At 35.9% G+C, this 25,595-nt stretch overlaps 1 protein-coding gene across 1 annotated transcript; it reads left to right on the forward strand.

Moving 5' to 3' along the window:
* YES1 (YES proto-oncogene 1, Src family tyrosine kinase) lies at window positions 1-24,217 on the forward strand. The gene is made up of 12 exons (XM_026058619.1): window positions 1-55; window positions 7,145-7,417; window positions 12,014-12,113; window positions 13,138-13,236; window positions 16,215-16,318; window positions 16,500-16,649; window positions 16,867-17,022; window positions 17,301-17,480; window positions 19,891-19,967; window positions 20,305-20,458; window positions 20,992-21,123; window positions 21,944-24,217. Exons 2-12 carry the CDS (start codon window positions 7,153-7,155, stop codon window positions 22,150-22,152), a joined length of 1,626 nt encoding a protein of 541 aa, XP_025914404.1. The 5' UTR covers window positions 1-55; window positions 7,145-7,152; the 3' UTR covers window positions 22,153-24,217.
* Window positions 24,218-25,595: the final 1,378 nt, after the last annotated feature.

The raw sequence follows: 25,595 nt of genomic DNA on the forward strand, positions 1-25,595 counted from the left end.
GAGGAGGTCCTGGTTAGAGGCTAAGGCCACTGTTGAAGACAGGATACTGAGCTAGGTGAGTCTTTTTGGTTAGAAAAGAGGGGTACCAAATCAGTCTTTACTGACAGTATGCTTGCTTTCTTCTACCTCTGGTCTGTCTTTCCTGAACATTTTCTTGTTTGATTGGAAAAGACACCCTTTCTTGCAGTGTTTACATACAATATCTGATCAGAGGAAACACACAATATATTTGAGATAGTGTAGGCAAAACTGTGCTCAAAAGTACAATTTTACAAGCAATAACAGCATATGTTTTGCAGAGCAGATCATGTGTCATCCATAACATGATCTTTTTCTCCAGTATGCTCCTGTGGCGTTTGCTTGCCTTTAAAATAGAAGCAGACAGATACACCTGTCCTAGTACACCATGAGTAGGAGGAGATCCTACATATTTGGTCCTAGGCAGCTGAGAAGGAAAACAGAGTATTTACCTCTCTCTCGACTTTGCCTCATTGCTAATTCTTAATTCCACATTGATTGTTAGAAGTTAGTGTTGCAGTAGTTAATTTTTCCTTTACATCTGGAACAAGAGTGGAACATCCAGTGGGAGCTTGCAGTCRGATGGTAGGGCCTGTTGTTGACTAGGATGTGAGTGAGGGTTGTACTGCCTGCTGGAGCTGGTCCTATCTCCTACCTTCTAGAGCTCCAGCAAAAAACAGTAGGTGTTTCTTCAAGAGAGAAGCCTTTGCCTGAGAAGATTCAAGTGGGAGAATTGGAAATCCTCAATCTCCTTCATAGATATTATGTCCAAAGTCTGACAGAGCTGAGCAAGGCTTCCATGTCTAAGTTGTTCAAGGCTCAGCAGTGCACTTCCATCATCCAACTTCTTGTCTTTCATTTCAAATGTTAGGAAATCAAGGAAGGACATGAAAGGCTGAAGGACTTTATTCTTTCTTATGAAATTCCAGCTTATGCTAATTTTCCAGGTAGTGTTGCAAGATCTGGCATTCCTTCAGAGTACAGTCATTATCATAATCTTGTCAGCCGGGTAACTAGCTCCTGCAGTAGAAGGATCAGTCACCCTCAATAATTAATGTGAATTTTAAATCTGATTTCTGTAGAAAGCATGAGCTAGAACCATAGATGTAATAATTGCAATAGCTTTTAACTCTTTGAAAGGTATTTCAAATATAAAAGCAATTTTATACTCATTTTTTTCCTCTCTCTGTGCCATGTCCTGTTTGCTATACTATTTTTGCTAGCTATAGCATTATTAGCAGCAACAGAATTGCTCCTTGAATATGTTTGTACAGTCATGTTGAAAGCAGGATTTGGTCTGTAGAAACATTAGGATCAAAAATTTCAAATTGTATTAGTGATAAAGGAGGATGTCTCTTTATTGTTAAATATATTTTAGTGTATGGGTAACCTGAAGTCTAATAGTGCTGTTTTATAGTTATTTTTYTGGGTAGAACCACACTTAGATGAGTGCTAAACATTGAAATTCTAATAACCTAAATCCTTCTTTCAGTGTCTTTTTTTATGCTTCTTTCTTTATCTTCACTTTTTGTTCCTTATTTCATCACTAATTACAAGGTCATTGTCTGTTGCACTTTAAATTCATAACAATAGACTAAGGTCTCGTTATGCTAGTTCTATTGCTAATTGTAAAGACTGAATCCAATAGAACGTCATTCTTTGAAATTTCATGGGTTGTTCTTCGTAGAATAAGCAAACTAATTTATGGCAGCTCATAAAAAATAAATTGTATCACATGATAACACATAATTTACAAATAAAAATTGTGTATACTACATAAAGAATGCAAACCACTTTTGCTCATTCTTTAGTGTATTTTCCTTTACGCACATGGTGGATCACTGTCTACAAAAAAAAAAAAATTTCTTTTCAAAGTATTGACTTCTTTAAAAGGTGAACGGAATTAGTTGGATATCATAGTAGTGGCAAAAAGGATTGTTAGTCTCTTTCTGGTTATCTTTGTTGCTTCCCCTCTTGCAGTCTATGTGACTTCTAATAAATGACTTTTAAATACTACTCTCTGAAACCACCTGTTTGACAGATGCTTTGCATTGTTTGCCTAGCTGTACAAAAAGCAAGTATAGGTTGCGTGTCTCCAGTGACATACAGAATCAGCTCTGCACTTGTTTAAGCAAATAGTCAGCTGTTAGCTAATGGATCCATTRGTGAACTTTCTGCAAAATATCCTGTCTTCTTTACTGCATGAAATTTTAATAACTTAAAAACATGACTCTGGTTGAAACATAAGTGGACCTTTTATAAAACATTAGTTTCACATTTGCAAACTGAAATGCTTTTTTTTTTCTTTCTGCCAATACTGAGAAGTAAAGGTGGATTAACAATGGAAATTTCTTTTTATTGTCTTTTCATTAGCAATTGGTAAACCGCCAAGGGCATTCTTTTTTATTATTATTATTATGTAGCACAGTTTGTTTTTCATGTGGTAGGATATTTGCAGTCTCGCTTTATTCTTCCGAAGGATGATTTGACTTGCTCATTGTTCATTTGACTTTTCATAGCAAAAATTGAATTATGTGCTCTTTTTGACTGTATAAACACTTTCAATAATTGAAAGGAGGGGAGAAAAGAAATGCCATTTTCTCCCCTTTATTAATTTTTTCCCTTCTCCTACCTATTGCATTTAGTTCTTATATGGTTTAGTACTGGGTTAATCTAGAGGTTGAAAAGAGAAAATTTTTGAGAATGTCCTTGTGTCATGTTAGAGCTTTTGCTCCATGAGGCTGTCACTGCCATACTTTTTTTGATGAGGTCTCCAGAGGACATCTGAGGACGCGATGAATCATAACAAAAGTGAGAGATGAAAAGAACACCTCCAGCTGGCCCCAGGAAGAAACTCTTCATTCTTCTTGATTTTTGTAGTGAACGGTTTTTGTTATCAAATCTGACAGAAGTGAAACAAGCATGAGGCTCTTCCAGCTTCTGGTCTTCAGGGTTTCAGAGGCTAACCTCTGGCCCTCAGAATCTTGATGCCGATAGGTAGGATCCCCTTTATGGAAAAAATAAGTAGTTTCAGGTTTTTTGAGGCATTGACAGACTGCTTTGCTCTGAGAATGCTAGTTGTAAAAGATTGTCTGAGTTAAAATCACCTCTTTCAGAGAAACCTCTAGCATATTCCTTCAATTCAACAGGAGAACTTTCTTGATGTATTCGGAGAACCCTGTTTTCCAGAGAACCAACAGGTCAACAACTTATGCAACCATTAACTAGTCAGAACAAGGACATTTGCTGGATGAGGGGTCCCTTGCAACACCTGTCCTTCAGCACTGAACAGAGAAGGTCACCAACACTCCTAGTAAACAGTTGCTCAGTATCATAGAATATGATAGCTCTTGCGGAAAAAATTGTATTTCTCAGACTGATAGAGCATCTTTTCTGAAATGAAAGCAGGAAAAAAAATAGCAAAGAGCTTACCAGCCACACTCTTAATCATTGCTGAGCAATGTTTTTTCTCATGGTACTCTGCTATAAAACTGAGTTGGGAAAGAAAAGATGGCAGCGTTGACTTTCTTGGAGCTCTTAGTTAGGCAGAGGGTTTAGGGGGCCTTCCTTATTGTCTGAGGTGTTTGTAGAGTGTTGAATCACATTTGGCATGGGCTTTTCAGAAAAGTCATCCAAAGGCCAAAGTTCAGTTAGGTCACTAAACTCTCATCTGATGACTACCTCCTAGAGTACTCTCTCTCTTCTATTGATTTTTTGGGCATCTGCCTGCTAACCTCAGCCATCCTTCCAGTAATCATTTTAGCTGCTTCTTGTTCTTGAAAACGCTCTAATATTGGATTGTTTTCGTCTAGAAAGCAGATCAAGACATCTGTGCTTTTTGTCCATGCCTCTCAGAACAATTTCCTGATAGACCTCCAGCAAGCTGACTTCCAACCCGCCCACTAGACACATTTGCACAGCAATCAGAATGAACAGAAGAGTATTCATTTCAAAGAAAGAACAAGATACTCTAAGTTATTCAACTAGTTTGTTTCAGACAGCAGACTGAGCTAAAATAATGATTTAATGGGAGTGGAACAGTGGTTTGTGAATAACTTATCTTGGGCCAGCATTTCTTTGAATAGATAGACTTCTACAGAGCAGACAAAAACTTCTCATCTATGTCTTTGCCTCTGAAAAGAGTTCAGTGCTTCARAAAGAGGGTTGATGAGCTTTGTCACAGAAATGTATTCCTTAGTGTTTTGTTGCTGGTAGGAAAAGGGGGGACGAAACTAGTTGTGAGCTTTTTCAGTAACATAAGTTTTTAATAACAAATAAAGTACTAGAACAACCAAATTTGACACTGTATACTAGCTGCTTAGTGTAGGGGGGGCTGCTTTATCCAGTGATATATTGCAAGACTAAACCCTAATAAATCTTTTTTTTCTTTTTTGTACTGTGGGCAATCATTTTTCCCTTTCATACTACTCACCGTTTGCTTCTGTCATCTCCCCTCTCATTCCTCTACTCCCTCCTTGCAAAAGCATGCACAGTATTTTATAGGAATTTTCCATCTATGTTTTTGACTTTTAAAAGCAGTGTTTTGCTTCCCTAAAAAAAATTTTTGTCGGTATGCAGTTGTAAAAGTAGAGCTTCTAGATTTTAGTCTGTTTATTTCTTTGTCTTTGAAGTGCTGATTGAATCTCTGTTGTTAATCTCTCTAACCCCGGGAAGAAGATTATGCTAACAATGTAATGGGTGGGGAGGGGAGATGCCGGGAACGAGACTGTTGACTGTATTTCTCTAAAACAAATTCACGTTTTCAGTCAGTGCTTGTCTTTGTCTGGTTAAAGTAAACCAATGGTCATATTTTGCTACTAAACATACTGAAGTGTGGGAGTTACCCTAGTTATAGTGGCAGCAGGTGGTAGCATTGACACTGTCCATTTGGTTGAAGGAGCAATTCCATGGGCAGCATCCCGCGGTATGGCCAGGACTGGTGGGTTTGCTTCCATCTTCTGTCATCTTGGAGTCTTGTCAGCTTGTTACAAGTTAACAAATGCCAGAAATGGGGGGGGACGACTGTCTGTGATCAGGACAAAATTATACAAATGTTCATACCTTTCCTTTTTAATCTACTTTATTTACCAAAATAGTGTGGTGGACTTCTGAATCATGTATTATGCTTAACTTTTAACCAACAGTAGGTAAGTCAACTTACATCAGTACTGTTAGCAAACGCATTTTCACAAAGATGATTGGACTTATGTTAACCTTTAGTAGAAAACTGTTGCTTACGGTTGTTTAAAGAGAACCAAAGAAACAGGCCTCAGAGTAAGGGAAAAATTTACCGTAGACTATCACATGGGCAAAAAAATGTGGTTTAAATTATAGTGTTTGTTTTTCAGTGATGGAGAGATTAAAAGGATGTGTTTTGTTACATGATTCACCTGTATCGTGAATTAATAATTAGCTTTTCTACTGTAGATTGTAAGGTTTCTTTTGTAGAGTATTTAGATGCATTAAATTCTTGATTTATGTCTTTGAGTCTCAGTTGCTCTATTAACATTCATGCACAATTAATATGTTGGCAATAATAGTATCAGAAGTAAAAGATTAGATAAGCTGTGCTTCTGTGATTATTCCTAACTCTTCCCTGTAAAACTCAGACAAGATGTGTAAAAATGCAGTTATTTGTCTTCATGGCTGCTAATTTCTGCACCAGTAGTTGTCTGTAGTACTTTACACTGTTAGGGACTGAAGTGGCAGGGTGAATATTCTTAACTTTATGATCAGTAAATGTCATATGGTCACCTATGGTCATTCTTTCCAGAAACTCAGATTCACAGTTCTTGAGGAAATCACAGTATCTTTAATATTGTAATCATAAGTTATATAGAGGAAATCAGAAGACAGTTTGTCCCAGTTTTGTCCCAATGTGAGTATATTAGTATTTGTTTAGTAAGATTTATTTTATTCTGGATGCCTGTGTCTAATAGCCAAGAAGGTAAGAGAGAATTGAAATGGAAAATAAAAATTGGACATAAAATGGGAACCTTTTCCTGATTGTTTATCCTATATTGTTAGTTACAGAATCTGTGAAACTGTCATTGCAGTTATCAAAAACCGTATTTTTAATGCTTTCAAATTGCTGCTGTTTCTGTAACAAATCAGTTAAAAATATTAGTATTGCATCTAGTACAGATTCCTGTTTCCTCCCTGACTTGCRTCCCAGTGGGGGTAAGTCAGAAGAAGCCTACCATCAGTTGTCACCACCTGACAAATGACAGATGGGGACTTCTTAAGCAGCAGTAAATTGTTTGTGGCATATCTCCTCTGATAACTATCACCAGGAACCAGCTACTCCCACAGTAAACAGCTATCCCCACAGGAATAGTCTGCCTGTAGCAGAAGTTCGTGGCAGTCTTGGGCAGTTAAGGCTAGAAAATTGTCACCTGTCAGGGTGTAGTTCCGTTTCTAAACTGCTATGGACTACTATACTACAAACTACTACTACTAGTTACTCTTGTAAAATTTTTTTTCTAACTATTCTGCTTAGACTCTTGAGCTTAGTCCTGTCCCATGGCAGTGAATATTACAGGTTCATTTGCGAGCTGTATTTGGGGGGAGGAACGGATGAAAACTTCTCTATTTCTTTAAAGCTATCCTTAATTGTAATACAAGCAGCAGATCAGAACCTCATTGCACAGGTGCTTAAAAAAGAAAATAGGAATTGCCCACTTTTTTTCTTGTATAATTGTGTATATTTGTCACCTCTGCTCAGAATTCCTAATCTTTCCGTTCTCCCTTGCTATACAGGTCTTCAGTGTCCCTGGTCCTTTCCTTGCCTGTTGTCTCTCTGACTCTCTTTTCTTTTTACCATGTGCAGTCCACCAAGGAACTGGGATGAAGAATAATCCAAATGTGCTGCCAGTGTGTGTTCTTGTATGGGAAAATAATTGTTCTCTCTAGTCTGAATGCTTTAGATTTTCTTCCAGAACAGTTTTTCACCAGAACGTGTTACCTGCATGTAGTAGCAGTTGCTGGGGGTTGTCGTCATTTTTACTGTTTTTTTCTTTTAACAATAATAAATCAATATTTACAAGAACTTTTTGTGAATCTTCTGTGTTATCTATCAGAAGATGCAACATAAAGATGAACTCATTTTTTTCCCTTATTGTCACAGAAGCAACCATGGGGTGCATTAAAAGCAAAGAAGACAAAGGTCCAGCCATGAAATACAGAACTGATAATACTCCAGAACCAGTTAGTTCCCATGTCAGCCATTATGGATCAGACTCAAGCCAAGCAACACAATCACCGGCAATAAAGGGATCAGCAGTTAATTTTAATAGTCATTCCATGACTCCTTTTGGAGGACCTTCAGGAATGACACCCTTTGGAGGAGCATCATCTTCATTTTCAACTGTGCCAAGTCCATATCCTAGTACGTTAACGGGTGAGTGTTATATAATTTTTTTTTAACTTATCTGTAAGCTTGACATTTGTCTTTAAGAAATACTATTACCACTTGTCATCCAGAAATAAAATACATATTTAAAATAAGTTGTTCTTTAGAGATTTCTGATTTTCATTATCTTTACTACTCAGATAATAATTCAGCCCTTATCCACCATTTGTGGGGTTGGGAGTTTTGTATCTGTTTTTTTATTTGGGTTTTTGTGTGTTTGGTGGGGGGTTGTTAAGATCAGAGCACAGAGAAATTTAACGTATGTTAAAGGCAGTAATGGGAATAGATGATAAAAGCATGTTAGAAATTCTGAGCTGTTAGAGACACACATGAAGCTTTAAACTTTAGGAGAGAGATGCAAAATGAAAAGGATCTCAAATTTCAGGAAACTGATATTTTAATTTAAACTAATTTTCAGACTTACTTGATTAGCTATAAGTTAGTTATATTAGCGCAATATTGAATCTGTTCATTTATAAAGATAATAAGGATATGCAGTGTATGCTTAGTACTATATGAACAATATGAAATGAAAAAGCAGAAATCTCATGTTCATGGTCCTATGAAAACTAAAGCTGAAAATGTTAAAATGTAAAAATTTGCAAGATGCAGAGACCTTCTCAACTGAGATATAAAGTCTCCGCAGGTATGGCATTTTAAAGCAACACACATTTGATGGTGTAAACCCCTTCCCCCTTTATATCAAAATCTTARAACTTCATTAAAAAAAACTTGATTTGGTGCCCCTGGCCAATCTCAATAGGTGAGCTTTTCTTTGTGTTCACTTAGTTTCACTGAATTTTTTTTTTGAGAGAAGAAAGAGTAATTTATTCTAGAAACTTTGCACAGACACTTCACAAAATACCATAAATAATTCTTTCTTAGTCTATTTCTAGTTTTCCCACAAAACTCTAATGTTAGTACAATTACAGTGCTTTAATGTTTGCTTAGTTACTGTGGCATTTAAAGGCTTTTAAACACAAGAGATTTGAGATCCATGAAAACCCCGGTGACCTTGACATTAAGCAATTTAGGAAACCAAATATGAATTGTCAGATAATGATCACCTCCTATCCCCTTTATGGGAATCCATTAAAAAACAAATAATGAGCATCTATCTTGTCTCAAAATTTTTGAGCCAGCTCTGAATCCCAGTTTTGGATTAACATATGCAGGAATGAAATATGGCAGCATTTCTTTTTATTCATTAGCACTAGTAAGTAGACTTTGGTATGCTTAAAGAAGTCTTCATCTCCACCAAGAACCTCTGTGTATGTCCTCGTACTAGATCTGATTCCTCGTTTACATCAGAATCTCCTGTAGCACATGCAAGCACTCCTGAGCATCACCAGACATCGGGAATGCCACCCCCAAATACCTTAAATCCTTGCTGCAGAGACCAGAAAGGATGTTCGCTTGCCTGTCCCTGTGCCAGTTAGTAGTTAAGCATGTTATATATCTTGGACCAGGATCAACAGGAGAGATTTCTCATGGGAAGATAGTCTTGAATTTCGTCAGTGTGGATTCAGGTATCCTCAGGCAGGCTGATTTGGGTGAATGCCCCATCATTTTGTGATCAGGTAAAAATGATAYTGCCTATGTAATCGTTTCTCGTTGTTTTATAAAACCAGCCCACCCACACACAAACCCACACACCTCTCTTTTTCCTTTTCCCTTTTTCTTTTTTTTTATTTCTCCTTCCCCCCCCCCCAATATAAAAAATTCACCAGCAATTATTTGGTAAATTCAGTTCCAATTTTTAGATCCAAGTTGCCTGTTTTTGTGAATGAATAAAATGACTTTGTTTGGCTGTAACAATAATCAAAGCTGTGGGTAGGTATCATACAGCTCAGGACAGTGAACTGGGCCTTCTAGGCTTGCCTGTTCTTGTCATATTATGAACTAGAGTAAGTCTCGATGAGTAATTTKTTTACAGAGGCATCACACACACCACAGCTATCTTTGTGCAGAGATAAGCTTTCTGTAACTGTGACAAATAAAATATTGGATCCTGTTCTGTGGCCTTTTGCTTAGGAAGAGAGAGAATAGATGGGCTTGTCAAACAGAAGGACATAAGTGTCAGTAGTACTTAAACCAGTCCATTAGTGATGCCTGACAAAAGGATGATACGGTTTTCATTGTGGCCTGTAGCTGTAAGGTTGAAGAGAGCTGGGCCATCTTTTATTCCCCTGGAGCAGAAAAAGAGGAGAAATCTATGTAAGACACATTGCTCCTATGTTATACATTCTCTGTCATCAAACACTTAGAATTCATGGGGTATTATTGAAAACAAAAACAGAAAAAGTGACCATCATTCTTCTTCCCTTCCATGAAGCTCTGTGAGCACTAGTGTTCTGTAATCCTCATGCTGAGCAAGAAAGCTTGCTCTTCTCTCCAAAACCACTTCTAGATTAGAAAAAGAAAATGATGCCCTAATCAAAGGATACCCTTTAAGTGAAATGTTAGGTCCATAAACAGCTTTAAAAAACAGATCACCTCAGAGTGATCCACAAAGATGACAGCGGTGAGAGCCTTTGAAAAACGTTTTGAGATGTATCTGTTTGAAATACTCTGTGTTGATGCTGTTGTCCTGAAATCTTTTTATTATTTTTTGTTATAAAATAATTACATTTGTGAGTGAGAATAAAAAGATTTTGTTAGCTGAAGTGTTGAAATCAAAACAAAACTTTACAAGGATTATATACTAGCCTTTTCAGTTCTCTTAAATAATTCAAAGTACACAAATAATCTCTCTTGTTGCGTGGATTATATTTGAATCCATTGTTTCATTTTCTTGAATAGTGTTATGCTGTTTAGAGAAGRATTATTATCTGTCTTGTTCCCATGTTGAATTAATATCTTTCTAGATATAGTACAGTTTATTCTCAAGTGGAGTCTCCCAGTTGCTTTATATGCAATAATATTGTGACTTCAGAGTACTGATTTTCTTCATCTTCTGAACAGCTCAATGGAGATGGTTTATTTCCTTAACATTTGGTTTCCATTTGTGTGAATATGGTATATTATCCCACAATTTCTTTTTGCATGCAGCAGCTTGTGTCATCAGAATAATAATGCAGTAACACACAGGAAAAACTGTAGAACTGTGTTAATTTTTAACTTAGATTAGTTGTTAACTTCTCAGAGATATTCTAACTAAATCTTGATATGTAAATCACATGTTTAAAAAAATCCACCTACTCTAACCTCTTATGGGGATTTTTTTTGTTCTGATTTTCCTAGATGAACTGTAAATTCATTTCCAGTTTTGCCCTGCTGAGGTAGTGTAATCTCAGGAAGACTCTAAATCAAATGAAAATATTTAAGTGACTTGGAACTTTTCTGATAGAAAGTATCCATCATAAAATAGTAACATTAGAAGTAGAAAATATCCATTGCATTATGTATTCTTCCTTTCTGATCACGGGCTGTCATGWTAATTGTAACATCTAAAAATAGAAATAATGTATTTCTGTAGGTCTTCTTCCATGTGTATCTAGGTACACATATACGCATGTTAGAAATGTAATATTATACTTTTGAAAATAAATTATTTTACTGCTTGGTCTATCATTAAGCTTCCTAAACTTCCATTAGACTGTGAAATAGCCTTTCTAGATCTTGAGAAGTCTTTCTGAATTGTCCATGAGCAATTTTTCTATTTTAAATTTCTTCTAGTTATGATATATAGTTATTTTTGCCTTGTACATGGCATATAGCCTGTTCTCCTTTCCCTCCTACTCCTCCTTTAGTCCAGTTTTATAGATTAGGCTTTTTAGGGATAGAAAATGTTTTCCTATAATAAATACAGGACCCTTCTTACCATCCTTCTCTCATACTTGCATCTTGTTCATGGGACATGCAGCAACATGCTGCGCACCAGAAGAGGGGCAGGGGAAGCAAATTCCAAAGAGCTGGTGAAGTGTGAATGCTCATTATATGAAATATCTCTAGCTATTGGTCTCTACAGTAATGCAGTTACGGATCATCCTCAGCAAAGGTCTGCTTCACTGGTTGGGAGACTGGATGGAATTTAAAAAAACATTAGTCCTAGAGCAGTGAAATGTCTTTGTCCCTTGTGGGATACTTCTGTTTCTAGTTTCTTTCCTTGAGTAGACCTTGATGTGTAGCCTCAGAAAGTTGGGAACACATCAGTTAGTTATAGAGAAGTTTAACAAGAAAATTATTTTGTAAAAATTTGTAGTTGATAGTTTAATATGATGCTTTCATGGTGTTGTAGGATCTTCTAGGGTTGCATTTGTTAAAAATAAATTAGCTTAATTGTTAATGTGTTGTCCACGTTTCATTGTATAAGTGCTCTAATTATTAATATACTTCCAATGATTTATCTAGCTGCTTTTTTGGTGTGGAGATAATCTGCTTTTTTAGGGGTATCTGTTCATAGGCCTTCCTCTGTCTTAAGAAATTAGCTGATTATTGATCCAGCTTCTRCAGTGAGATGGAACCCAAAGTGTTGATTTGCTTCCAAGTCAAAATTGATGAGTTCTTTTCATGGATTAGTCCTTAAATCAAGTGTTGCAGTATTATTGCTATATCATATGCTTTTTTTTCCCTTTTCCTAAGGTGGTGTTACTGTATTTGTGGCCTTATATGATTATGAAGCTAGAACTACAGATGACCTTTCATTTAAGAAAGGCGAACGGTTCCAGATAATAAACAACACGTAAGTTTTCTCATTCACAGACTTCACTGGGATGTTGTTGGGAATAATACTAACCCGACATTTCTTTAAATCTTTTTCAGTGAAGAGTAAATGGATTTTTTTACTTGAATAAGAGAGTTCAACAGATAAGGGGTAAAAATAGTGATACTGATAAGACAATAACCTGGGGAAGCCCAAAGCCCTCTTCTCCTCTGTTAATAGGGTTATATCCTTTTATTCCCTCCTGTAATGAGGCACAGCTGTCCCTTTTGGGGCTGCAGAGGTGGAAAAGCCTGCTACTGCAGACTCTGCATGTTGCAGGTTCTCTCTTACAGGTAGGTCAGTGTGGGGTGTAGGAGGGAACCGTACTGGGAATGCAGGAGTTGAGCACCCTGGCTCCAGACAAGGAGAGCTCCGAGCAGAAGGGGGTCTTACCAGCCTCCTTTGTAAATCCACACTAGGTTATCTCAGCAGTTTGATATTCTAGTTTAATTGCAGTAATGTTACAGTATTATGATCTGATTTCTGAAAGCCTCTTAAAGAGAAAATTATTTGTTCACCTTGGAGGTTTCTTTACACACAGCTTTTGGCTGTGGTAACAGTTCTAATTCATGCGTGCAGTAGTTTTCATTCATCCAGTTCTCCAATTTTATTAGCTGACTTCCTGTTTCCTTTGTTGCTCACTGTCAACATTCAGGCAGAGGGATCTAAGTTAGGCAGATTAAGGCTAGAGTACTGTGAAGTTTGTTTACAGCTCTACCATAAAACTTTTTGTTACAGACTTGTATTTTGCATATATAGATAAATGCTGCTTTTTATATTAAAAAATATATATATATATAAAATTCCACTAAGAAGCACTCACATAGCTTACAATAAAAACAGAAATAAATTTAGGTGCAGTGCAAATTATTTTGGATGCCTTCTTAATTAAGATAAAATGTTATCTAAAATTTAGCCTGCATTTCATATGTGAGGATGTTACAGCTGTTAGGGAATGATGTATTGTTTATATGTTGAAGAGATAAYTGATGTTGCATTGCAGGGAAGGAGACTGGTGGGAAGCCCGATCCATTGCTACAGGAAAAACGGGCTACATCCCAAGCAATTATGTAGCTCCTGCAGACTCCATTCAAGCAGAAGAGTAAGACATTCAGTTTCCTGTCAATCTGTTCTTATTATCTATTCTGCACTTACAGTCCTATGGTGATAGTGTTCTCTTAAGTCACTACATGTAACATTTAATGAAGAAATAGGATAAYACTACTAACTCAAGGATAAAAATGCTACTTAGATGGTGTTGGAGGTATAATTATTAATAGGTGTGAGGTGGATACTCACATAAATGTTTTATGCCTGCTTGCTCTGTGTAGGGCTAAAGCAAAAATACATCTTTTTCAGTCAAGAGTTCACACACCCTCAGCTCCAAGTTTTTACATATATTTTTGCTTGGCAAACCCTAATTCAAGGTCAGCTATATCCTTGATAGCATCTAGTCTCACATTCTGAAAAAACATTTGCATGGTCCGTTACTGCTAAGCTATCAGTCTGTAACAACTTTTTGGTACAAAATCCTTAGGCATGCTAAGGACTGATTTGAATTGAGAAAAAAACATTGTTTGCAGTACCAGCACATTCTACATTCATTTATTCCTGCAGCACTTAAAAATTGCATGGAATTATTTGGGGAATTACGAGTTGGGATGCAGTTTCAGGAGGTACTTGTTTCAAGGGATTAATTGCGTTTATTGTACTAGAAACTATAAAACTCCACTGCTCAGTATGCAGGCATGGTGCTGCCAATAAGTGATTCCCTGATACGTGATCTGGGCACTTCTGTGTTTCCTACTGCACTTCTGGGAAAACAGCCCAATTTCCAAGATGTTTCCTGAATCTCAAGCTGCGATTTTAGTATGTTGCTGCTGCGCTCACCTGGCTCTTTACTATTGAAAAGTGATTGTGTCAAAGTCACAGTGTTGCTTAATGTCCTTGAGTTTCAGTTATTTTTAAAATCATGATCTGTAAGTCAAAAATTTGAGATTTTTTTTAAACTATGTGATAAAGACATATTGCCATTAGAGCTGTACTAGTGGTACCAGTAGAAACCATAGTCCTTTGCTAGCTAAGAATGCAGTGTTTCTAGAAGGAAAATATTGCTCCTGAATACTGGCAAAAGGTGGGGAGGGCGATTTGTCCTAGATTTATGTGATGGCTGGAGGTGGGACTAAGAGGCAATGAGTGAGGAATTTTTTTTTTAACTGAACATTTTAAAGAACTAGTGCTAATTTTATTAAATGTTACCACAGCATTTGGAATAGTGTTCATTTGCTTTAAAGTTCACTTGTTAGCCCTTGGCTTTGATAGCATTTATAGATTTTTGTTTTATTATTGCAGCTGGAGTTACAAGTGCAAAAGCAATATACAGCCACAAAATTGTTAGGATTTTCTTTCTTAAGTTGTCTTTTCTAAGCCTGAAGGCATTTATATTGCAAACTACTTGTGACAGSATCCATATTATCCCTTTGCCTTTTGAATGCTGCCATATTATAAATGCTGAATGCTCATAAAAAGGACAAATAGACCCTTCTGTTATTTTATAGGTAGTAAAATAAAATAGCACTTTACAACATAATTTGTAAATTGCCATAGTAGTCTAGGGAAGAGGCATTTTCATGTGAAGTAATTACTGGGGTTGAAGTTTGCTTCARTAAGATTATAGGTTACATCCAAATTGTCCGAAACAGACATACTCCTGTAACTCATTCTAACTTTGCACATCTACTTATACAGTCAAACTGCAAACTTAAGAAAATGTAAAAAAATAAGTTTGATGTTCCTAAATGATTGCATAGGCCATTCTGATCACATGCCAACAAAAAGATCCCTTTTTACCTACCTTTTTTTTTCCCCCCCACAAAATGTTTCCRCCACAAAACCACTGTTTTGCAGTGGGTTTCTGATACTACTTTTCTTCTCCCTGCAGTGCCAGGTTTGCTTGGTACTGTGACAGTCCCAAATGTTTGAAATTTACACTTTGCATCATTTTATGATTTCTGAGGCGCACAGTTCCAATAAAATATGGTTAGAAATAAGTGTTCTTCCAAAGCCTGGAGATTCACTGGAAGCTGGACGATAAAATTAACACTGGCCCAGGACAGAACTTTGTGCATAATGTTTATGAGGATGAGCATGCTTTGGGAGCACAGAAGAAGAAATTCCTTCTGTGAAAGAATTTTAGGCAAGAGAAACAGCACAAAACAGCCAACAAAGATGGACTGTTACACATAGAGCACAGAAGAGAAGTGAGTGATACTTACTACAGGGGTGTTTCTACATGAACAGCAGAGAACAGCGCTGTTTTTACTGCAGTGGACAGCAGGAGGACAAGAGACAATGGACGTAAGCTGAAAAAGGGGAGGTTCCAACTGGAAATAAGGAGAAAAAAAAAATTCACTGCGAGGACAGCCAGGCAGGGGCACAGGTTGCCCAGAGAGGTTGTGTACTTTCCATCCTTGCAGGTTTGTCAAGAACCAGCTGGATGTAGCCCTGAGCAACCTGGTCTGATCTCAGAGCTGACCTTGTTTGGAGCAGGAGGCGGGGCTAGAGACCTCCTAAAGGCCCTTCCTACCCGAATGATTCTGTGATCCAGTGATATTTGTGCACACCCACCTGGTATCAAGCAATGCTTTTTAACACATAACTGAAACGTCTGCAAAAGAAAACGTAGTTAGGGGTGCTGCAGTGCTCTGAGTGTGCGACCACAATATTTCACTGTCATCTGATTCAGCCTGTCATTCAAAYTTCTTAACCACAGAGAGTGTTACTTTAGCTGGTGAATACTGTCGATGTCTATTGTTAACCCATCAGAAAAACATAATATTTGTGGATAGAGGCCTCTTTACGTAGATTTTGAAAACAGTAGAAATTAGAACTGTGTTAGAATAAAAATAGGTCACCTTAGTCTTTCAGTTATATGGGAGTCATAACTTTTGTTGATGTGTAACTGCTTTTGGATATAAGTAGTCCTGTCAGTACTTCAGATTTCTAAATCTTTTTTTCTCTATCTGATTACCCAAGCTTAGGAAGCTTTTATTTACAGATATTTCCTTTAACTTTTTTTAGGTGGTATTTTGGTAAGATGGGCAGGAAAGATGCAGAAAGGCTGCTTTTAAATCCTGGGAACCAGCGTGGTATTTTCTTAGTAAGAGAGAGTGAAACCACTAAAGGTATGTATATTTCTGCATATTTCCTTTCCCCTGCCTGTCCCGGTCCCCTGAATATAATGACCATTTTTATGTCTTATTACGTTATACCTATACACATGTACATGTGTAACAAGACTAGGGGAAATGTATTAAATATGCTTTTCTATTTGGTTCTTCACCAAAAATTTAATTTGTTTTCTAGGTGCTTACTCCCTTTCCATACGTGACTGGGATGAGGTCAGAGGTGATAATGTGAAACACTACAAAATCAGAAAACTTGATAATGGTGGATACTATATCACAACCAGAGCACAATTTGAATCTCTACAGAAGTTAGTAAAGCACTACAGAGGTAAGCCTAAATTCCAGTGTTCCAGTAYTGCTTTGTGCCTAATGTGAGGAAGAAAAACTGCATATATAGCTTATTTTTTAAAAATTCACTATTATAAAAATTACTTTTTTACTTTGACAAACAGTAAATTAAATAGTTCTTTTATCAACATTAGCATGTTCCTTTTATTATAGTTTTATCTCTATTTAGCTACAAAACTTACTTTTCCATTTTCTAGAACACGCTGATGGGCTGTGTCATAAGCTGACAACTGTGTGTCCAACTGTGAAACCACAAACCCAGGGACTAGCAAAAGATGCCTGGGAAATTCCTAGAGAATCTTTGAGGCTAGAGGTTAAGTTGGGCCAAGGATGTTTTGGTGAAGTGTGGATGGGTAAGAGCATAATGTAACACCTCTCAATTGTTTGTAAGATTGTTTTAATAATATTTTAGGTAAATCAGTATTAAAATCTGAAAAGATAATTTGATAAAGAATTGAGGGGGAAAATAGTAATTATGATCAATCATGTAAAGTTAAAACTAATTTTCAATATAGTTACTAATTTATAATTATTCTATTAACTGACAAAACAGAAGCAAAAAGCAAATGGTTTTAGTAGGAAAACCTCTTCAGTGTTCTAGCAGAGAATAAAATGTAATTTGGTTCTCTAGGAACATGGAATGGAACCACAAAAGTAGCAATCAAGACACTAAAACCTGGTACAATGATGCCAGAAGCTTTCCTTCAGGAGGCGCAGATCATGAAGAAATTGCGACACGACAAGCTTGTTCCACTGTATGCTGTTGTTTCTGAGGAACCAATCTACATAGTCACTGAATTCATGACGAAAGGTATGTGACTGAATAGCTTTTAGATACTAAATTTAAAAGATTATTTAAAGTCCCAGCAACAAATTAAATGTTTAATTAACATTAGGTTTAAACTGACTTGGAGTATAAATGGTAATTTTGATTAAATTAAAATGAGCAACATTTGACCTACTTGAAGCGGTTCTGATTTAGAGCATGGGTGGAGGCATGATTTTTTTTTTTTTTTTTGAACATCTGTTTCATCCTTGCTAATCTTTCAAGAGTTTTTTCCTCTCTTTTTTTTTTTTAGTGTGTACTGCCTGTACTTTTCATTTAAATTAGATAGTATAGTTGGGAATACCGTTATGAGAATACACCTACCTATAGCCAGGTCATGTTCACAACCACAGAATCAGTTGGGTTTGTTTTCTCTCTAGTAGAGTAATTGCAAATTTTAAATAGCTTGTTTTTTCCCAGACTCCTTCTTTTCTCTCTTGTTTTCCATTCCTTTCTTCTTCCCTTACTCTACATCATTTCACCCTCCCCATCCCCTCTGGAAAAAGAGATTTAGGCTGAGTGTGGAAGTAAACATTGTAAGCATATTAGTGTTAAGAAGAAGCGGTTTCTCAAATCAGTTATTCCAGTTTTTGAAAAATGCAATCTTCTGCTCACCTCACAGAAAACTTTTACTGTCTTGGTAAGAAGAAGAAATAATGTCAAAGTCAAGGGAGTTGCAATTTATGTTCAGTGCTGTGCCACAAACATTTTTTACTTTTCTGTTGGATGGATTTTTTTTTTTTAAGTATTTTTCTAAGGCTGGAAAGGTAGAAAGGAGTAGAAAATGTAAGAAGTTTCTTCTGTGTTGGTTTTATTMCTGAATAAAACAAGACAGTCTCTCTGTCAGACCTTACAGCAGTCATGCAAAATCACTTTGCATTATTCAGAAATCAGGTTTTGGCAAGGCAATCAGGATAGGCAATTGCTTTCGAGCATTCCATCTAAGAAAAAGTAAAGATTAAAATTGGAACAGGGATATTACCTTAAAAAAACAGAAGTAAAGAATTGCAGAAGCCATTGCATGTTCATCTAAATTACAGATCCAAAATGCCATTGCAAGTTTGTTTTCATTTGAAAAAAATGCTTAATTTCCCCAAAAAAGTAAAAAGTACTGGAGCAAAAAAGTATATATTTTTTAATACTTTATAATGATGCCATAAAACATATGGACATACGGTGACACTTGAATTAGGTGGGTCTTATTTGTGTGGCTTTCCCTACTTCTATCCCATGAGGTTTCATATGTTTTCATACCTCAAAGACTGCAACAGTAGAAAAAGGGGGTTTTTTTCTTTTCTTTTTCTTTTTTTCCTCAGGAAAAAAGCTGGGTAGGAACTGTGTAGTACCCCAAAATAATTTTTGCARTGTGGACAGATTGCTGAAGTCTGTGTGAAATCTTTCCTTTTCTGCATTCCTCTGAGCTCATAATCTGAGATGGGGAAAAGTCTGTGCTAAATCCCCAAACAAACATCATCAGCAACATGGATCTGGCCTGTCACACTTTCACTTTTGATGCAAAAGTATAGCAAATGACTAACATATCAGTGATATCTAATTCATGGCTGCTGCAATAAATTCCATTGCAAAATTGCAATTTAGTGACTTTTTTCCCCATGAACACCACACTCTTCATCTTTGTAATTTTGAAAGATTGATTAGTTACTAGTCTTTATTCAGTCTTTACCATTTTCTTAAGAAAAAGATCATGTTCTTGTATCCCTAATGACACCTGTGGAGAAAACTGTTATGTTAGAGACAGAGTTTTACCATACATGTAAAGATTACTATTTTGAAAGGCACACAGGTCCATGGAACGCACTTCAAATACTACTAATGTTGTGATATTCTGGATGCAATTGCATTTTATAATGGGAGAAGATAATACATCTTAAAGAATGGAAGATGCTTTTACTTGCCCTGTGAGAAAGAAAAAGCAACAAAATGAAATCAACAATTTCACAGTCGTTTTTCTAGTATATAGTGGGAGCTGACAGAAAAATTTAGTAACTAGGAAAAATTTAATTTACATCTAGGGATTTTGTTTTGTTTTGTTTTTTAATTACACAACTCATTCTGAAAAAAGTCCAAATAGGAGGGGCATTGAGACCAGGAATACTGGAAAATCCTTATGTACTGCCATATAATCATCAAGTGGCAGTCTATTTTATTAATGTTCAGTTATCTAAATTACTGAAACTGACTCCAAAATGTTTGGATAAAACTTGCACTAACCGATCATAAGGGCAGAGTCAACTATAGGTGTTGATTGGGTTGTGGGTTTTAGTAAATGAGGGTTTTCAAACAGCTTGGGAGCTGAATGTGTAAATCATCATGTCTAGGTCAAGTTTATGATTTTTACCATGTTTTCCCAAAATGTTTGTGTTATCTTTTACAGGCAGCTTGCTAGACTTCCTAAAAGAAGGAGAAGGGAAGTACTTAAAACTCCCACAGCTGGTTGACATGGCTGCACAGGTATATTGTATAAACCAAGAAAAGTGTATTTTGTGCTTAGAGAAGAGACTTGAAAGTATATCAGATACCAACTAGAACGTTATGGCTATTGTTTGCTTTTCTTTACATCTTCTGTTGTAGATTTGTAAGTTGTCGAAAGGAAACTGTCTAGATCCAAATTAGCAAATATTGTATAACCAGACACCCTATAATTCGTATGTGGTCATAAGGTCTTGCTTTGTGATACTTCCCATGCTTATATAAAGAGAATGGAACTAAAAGAAAAGGACATACATTAATGCTTTGGACAAATTAATATAGTCATCAAAATAATTCTTAATAAAACTTTATTTTTAAGATTGCTGATGGCATGGCTTACATTGAAAGAATGAACTACATCCACAGGGATCTCCGGGCAGCTAACATTCTTGTAGGAGACAATCTTGTGTGTAAAATAGCAGACTTTGGTTTAGCAAGGTTAATAGAGGACAATGAGTACACTGCAAGACAAGGTAAGACTGATTTATTTACTGAATAAATAAAACCAGTTACCTTAAAGTTGTTATGAACYGTCACATTTAGCAGAATGTGTCCATGTGTTCTGTCTATGTGACAAAACTTATGCATATAATTGTACCTTCACAGTTATGTAAGTTAGATGGCCCCTCTCCTAGCACAGTTTTTGTAAAGTTTTTAATGTTCAAAATTATTTGGCAGATTGCTTATTCTTTCAAAAAAAATTTTTAGTTGTTTTTTTAGGTAATAAGTTGCTAGAGTTTGAAGAGGGCTGAGATTTCAGCGAGGGTGCTCATCACATCCTGAAGATCATTCCCCTTTTTCAACTGCTTAGAAAAATTGTAGCCAGTAGTTGCTGCCCTAATGCTTTTCAGTTTGAAATATTAAGATACTAAATCACCTCAAATTTGGTTCAACAAAAAAAATGTAAAATTTTTTGAGTGCAGTGTTACTTCAAAATATTCTGAAGTGTAAGCAGATGATACACAGGCAAGGGAAAATTAAGTATCTCTCTTTCCAATGTCTTTAGGAGCTAAATTTCCAATTAAATGGACAGCTCCTGAGGCAGCGTTGTACGGTCGGTTTACAATCAAGTCAGATGTGTGGTCATTTGGAATTTTACTGACAGAACTGGTAACAAAGGGGAGAGTGCCATATCCAGGTAAGGGGAAAATTTAATAGATTTTCCTTTTTTGGTTGTTTTTGCTGTGCTTTAGAAGCTTCCTTTTATGCTCTTTAGCTGCATTCAGAGTCCACAGTCAGCAAGCAGAGACAAATACTTAGTCACGCTTCGCTGGTTCTTGTGTTCACAAAGTTACTTGTTTTAATTACAGATTAACTACTGTATAATTAAAGTGTTTTAGGATAACATTTGTAAATGTGACTGATAGGTCATTGCAGACAACTTAGTATCCTTTTATTTTGCTATCCATCAGATTCTGAAATTTCTAATTTTGACATTTTCCCAACTTACAGTWTCTGTAGAGCAAACTTGCTAGACCAGTTTTTGAAACCAAACATACGTCACATGTTTTGTTAGGTATTTTGCTGTTTGTGACTGGAATTATAAGACACTTCTGTCAAATATATACTGTCTCTTTCATGGTCTGATTTCAAATTAAGTGGTCCTTGAATGGAATTTAATGCAGGCAGAGGGTATTTGTGCTTGAGTCTCTTTTCTGAAAGAACAGGCCCAARACAGTGGTAAATGACCTGTAACAAAACATATGAATAAGTATACAAATGGACAAAGGACAAGATATTGAGGAATTGTTGGTATAATGAAATRATTTTCAGAAAATGTATTTAATGGAAAATTTAAAAAATTCATTCAATATGCAGTGTGCCTATTACAGGTTCCATCATGGTAGATTCACATGCATGTCTTAACAGCATTGTGTCTGGAGAAAGAAGACCTGAAAAAAATTTGGCAAACTGTACTTTGTGTAATGTCATTCAAAGATAAAATGCTTTCATTTTAGGGATGGTGAATCGGGAAGTTCTGGAACAAGTGGAACGTGGATATAGGATGCCTTGCCCACAAGGCTGTCCGGAGTCTCTCCATGAGTTAATGAAACTGTGTTGGAAGAAGGACCCTGATGAGAGACCAACATTTGAATATATACAGTCTTTCTTGGAGGACTATTTTACTGCTACAGAACCACAGTAYCAGCCTGGAGACAATTTATAAGCCAACAATCTATATAACATGCACAAATCTGCCAAATGTAAAAGACTTGCAAAGAATTCCTGATGTCTTTAAGGAATCAAAGGAAAGAAAATCTTTGCTACTTTGCATGCTTTTAATGGCAAACTGGAATTTTGTAATACAGTTGCACAAAACCACTTTTGAAGTGTTATAATCTAATTTACCAATGATGTGATTTTTTTTTTTTCTTTTTCCCAACTTATTTCAGGGTCCAAAGGAAGCTTATTGAAAATACGGGATGGTAAAACGAGTGTTGGTGTGAAGAATAGCAGCAAAACCAATGTTTCAAATCCTTTATTTTCCCAGCATTTGATAATCTTTCTACTAAAGAGAGAATTGTCTGGAATTGCAAGTGATCTTGGGGTAGGACATTTTTAAAGCAGAGGAACTTTATGGGACCAAACAATTCTATTCCAGTTCTGTAAAACTTCCTGCATTCAAAATTACATGGGTCTTTTTCCCTTAAAGATGGTACAACCCTATTGATACATAGTCTTGATCTTTAAGCTTCCTCTTGCATGGACTTAATTAGGGTAGGCAGGTTAAAAGAGAAATTGGAACAGTGTATGACAAACTTTGATCTAAATGGTAGACCTCAATAGTGAAATTAGAGAGCATAATGCACTGTGTTAATACATATTATTGATGTAACTGGAAAGTAGCATGAGAGATTTTTCTTATTTTCTTTCTGCATAGCTAATTAAGAATAATGAAGGTAACTAGAAAATGAGGTAATATTTTATAAAGTTACACTGATAAAGTATGATGATATTTGAACTTGAAACTGTATAATAAAATTGGGGTGGGATGAAATCCTTTAATCTTCTAAACTCCAATCTTACAAAGAGCTTTTGTATGGGAAGACTACCTGAACAAAGCTCACCATGAAAGCAAGACTGAAGCGGTAAATAGCCACTTTTAGTCCATTTTCAGAGACAGATTTGGTACTRTTATATGTGGCTTTTATATTGTTAATAAGGGTGGGTGCCACAAATGTAAACTGTCACTAGTTCAGGGATTTGATTGCACTTTTGCTTTTCTTGACTATTAAGACACTCTTACACACAGTTTCTCCTCCCGCTTTTGCCCTTCCTATAGAATTATTTAACTAAAAATAAACAGAAGAAAATGTGAAAGTTTAAAAACTAAAGGGATAAAGTATATTTAATGTTGACCTAATATAGTGACAATGAACTTTTGCTGGCATTCAGCGCAGCTTACACAACATCTAGATTTATTTTCTTCAGCTACTGACATATTAAGCAATAACATCATGTCTTCTATTCAACAATTTGCATGAGGTTTTTGAATTTCCGATCAAGCTTGTATAATTTAATTTTGAAACACTAAACTCATACTTAGCTGTTGGGTTGAAATTCATATATTATCATTGTAAAGCTATCCAACAAGTGGATTCCAGAAAAGTTGGTAATATAGTTCCGGTACTAAACCTAACATTTTTTCATGAGTTTACACTACACTGAATCCAGCTACCAAATGGATCTTTGTAAGAACAGTGCCATCATTTTCCATTTTCCCTCATCATCCCCTATCACCTGTACATCTGTGGTTATCAAATTTTAAAAGGGCTTTATGTAAAAAAAAAAAAAAAAAAGGAATTTTAATTTTTCTAAATATTTTAAAATGAATAACACAATCATACAAGTTTATGTATTAATACAGCTATAACAAAGAATGCCAAAAACTGACACTGGCATTGTCTGGATTTTAATTACCGAATGAAACAGTTCATTGTAGTAACACTTGTATAGTAAAGGAACAAAACACTAACTTAATGAACGTGTTCATTGTAAATGGTTGTGTATTATAAAACTTCTCCAAAAGAGATTGTATGTTTATGAAAATTTATTTGTGTTTCACCTCAAGACCTTGATGTGGTTCTTTCCCTAACAGAGTTTAAAATTCACATTCACATTTTTTATATAAATAGTAATAAGTTTAATTATGTAACTAAGTATTTTTATAAGTATGGCATTGTTGAACTGCTTTGCAGAATTGGTTCAAAATAAATTTCTCCTTGATTGCATCTGCTTATTTAAAAAAAGGAAACAAAACCAGAGTAGCCTTCTTATGGAGGGCAGGGGGAGGGGAATAAAAGGGAAGCTGAACTTTGTAGCCTCAGTTATCTTGATGAGTTTTTAGGTGTATGTTTTTCCTCTGTAAACTATTTTAATGTACTTTCATAAAAGATGCTGAGTTCATGGTGTGTTACAAACTATTGCTGTGAAAGGGAGACTTTTTCTAGAGCAGTTCAGAAGTCCTTGGCAAGAGCTGGCTAGAACAATTCTGTCTAGACTTAAAACTGCCCCCCAGATGGACGGACAGACAGACTTGGGACTCTTGGGACAAAAATTCCAAAGTAGACCCTCGGTTGGCAATCACTGCCACACCATAGGCAAACACACTTCCTCTCTCTTACTTATCTGGCATTAGCAGTCACTGTTGATTTCTGTGCAATTTTTCAGGGAATTTTATAAATTTGTTCTTGTGGTGGTGGATATTTTTTCTCAACTATGTTGAATGTTATCTATCTCAATGAGCAGTACTTCTCAAATCTCAAATCCCAAATCCTGAAGTGTATATTCAGTGCCACTGTAGATTAAGCAGCTAGTACTGTCAACATACTGTTTCTGAGTTTCAATAATAACTAATACAGCACTAAAAGAGTTCTTACAGAAGCTGTGAACTGCAAAGTTTACTGTACTTTTAGTATTTCCTGTAATGTAATTAATGTTTTACTATTTTTAATGACAACAATCCTGTAATATTTCTGGTAATCTGTACTCTCCCCATTGTCCATCAGACCTTTGTCATATCCATTTTCTTGTGGTAGGGCTGCAGATTGTTTCTGTCATGCATTGTTTCAAGCTGTAGTATTTGAAAAATATTTTCATATGATTTTTGAGAAAATTTCCAAACATAAAAATGTATATGATCCTACTGTTTAGATAAAATACATCCTTCTTTTAGCATAAAGCATCACAAAGAATCTTATGTGTTCTTAGCCTTGAAAGCATTGAATCTTGTCATTCACTACATTTGCGACTAGCTCTTACCACTGAAAATTAGCCGTGGAAAGGTAATTTGGGGGGGGGGGGAATAGTCTCCCATAACTTGCTGATGGTAGAAACAAGCCAGAGTATTATTCTTTCCCTCATTCTTCTAAGATACAGGCAATTCTGAAACGTGATCTACACCATATTGAGAAACCTCAAATGTGGAATGAACATAAACTTAACTAAATTTAATAATGAGCCCCAAACTCTTGTTATTTATTTCAATCTGTTTAATCCAATAAAATTCTCTGTTTTTAACTTTTCTGCGAAGATACTGTAGATGTTTGTACCAACTTTCCCCCAACATGCGAGACTGCTGCAGAGCTATAGTCATGTTAGATACAAACC

Source organism: Apteryx rowi, unplaced genomic scaffold (assembly GCF_003343035.1).
Source record: "Apteryx rowi isolate R43461 unplaced genomic scaffold, aptRow1 scaffold_149, whole genome shotgun sequence".
NCBI lineage: Eukaryota > Metazoa > Chordata > Aves > Apterygiformes > Apterygidae > Apteryx > Apteryx rowi.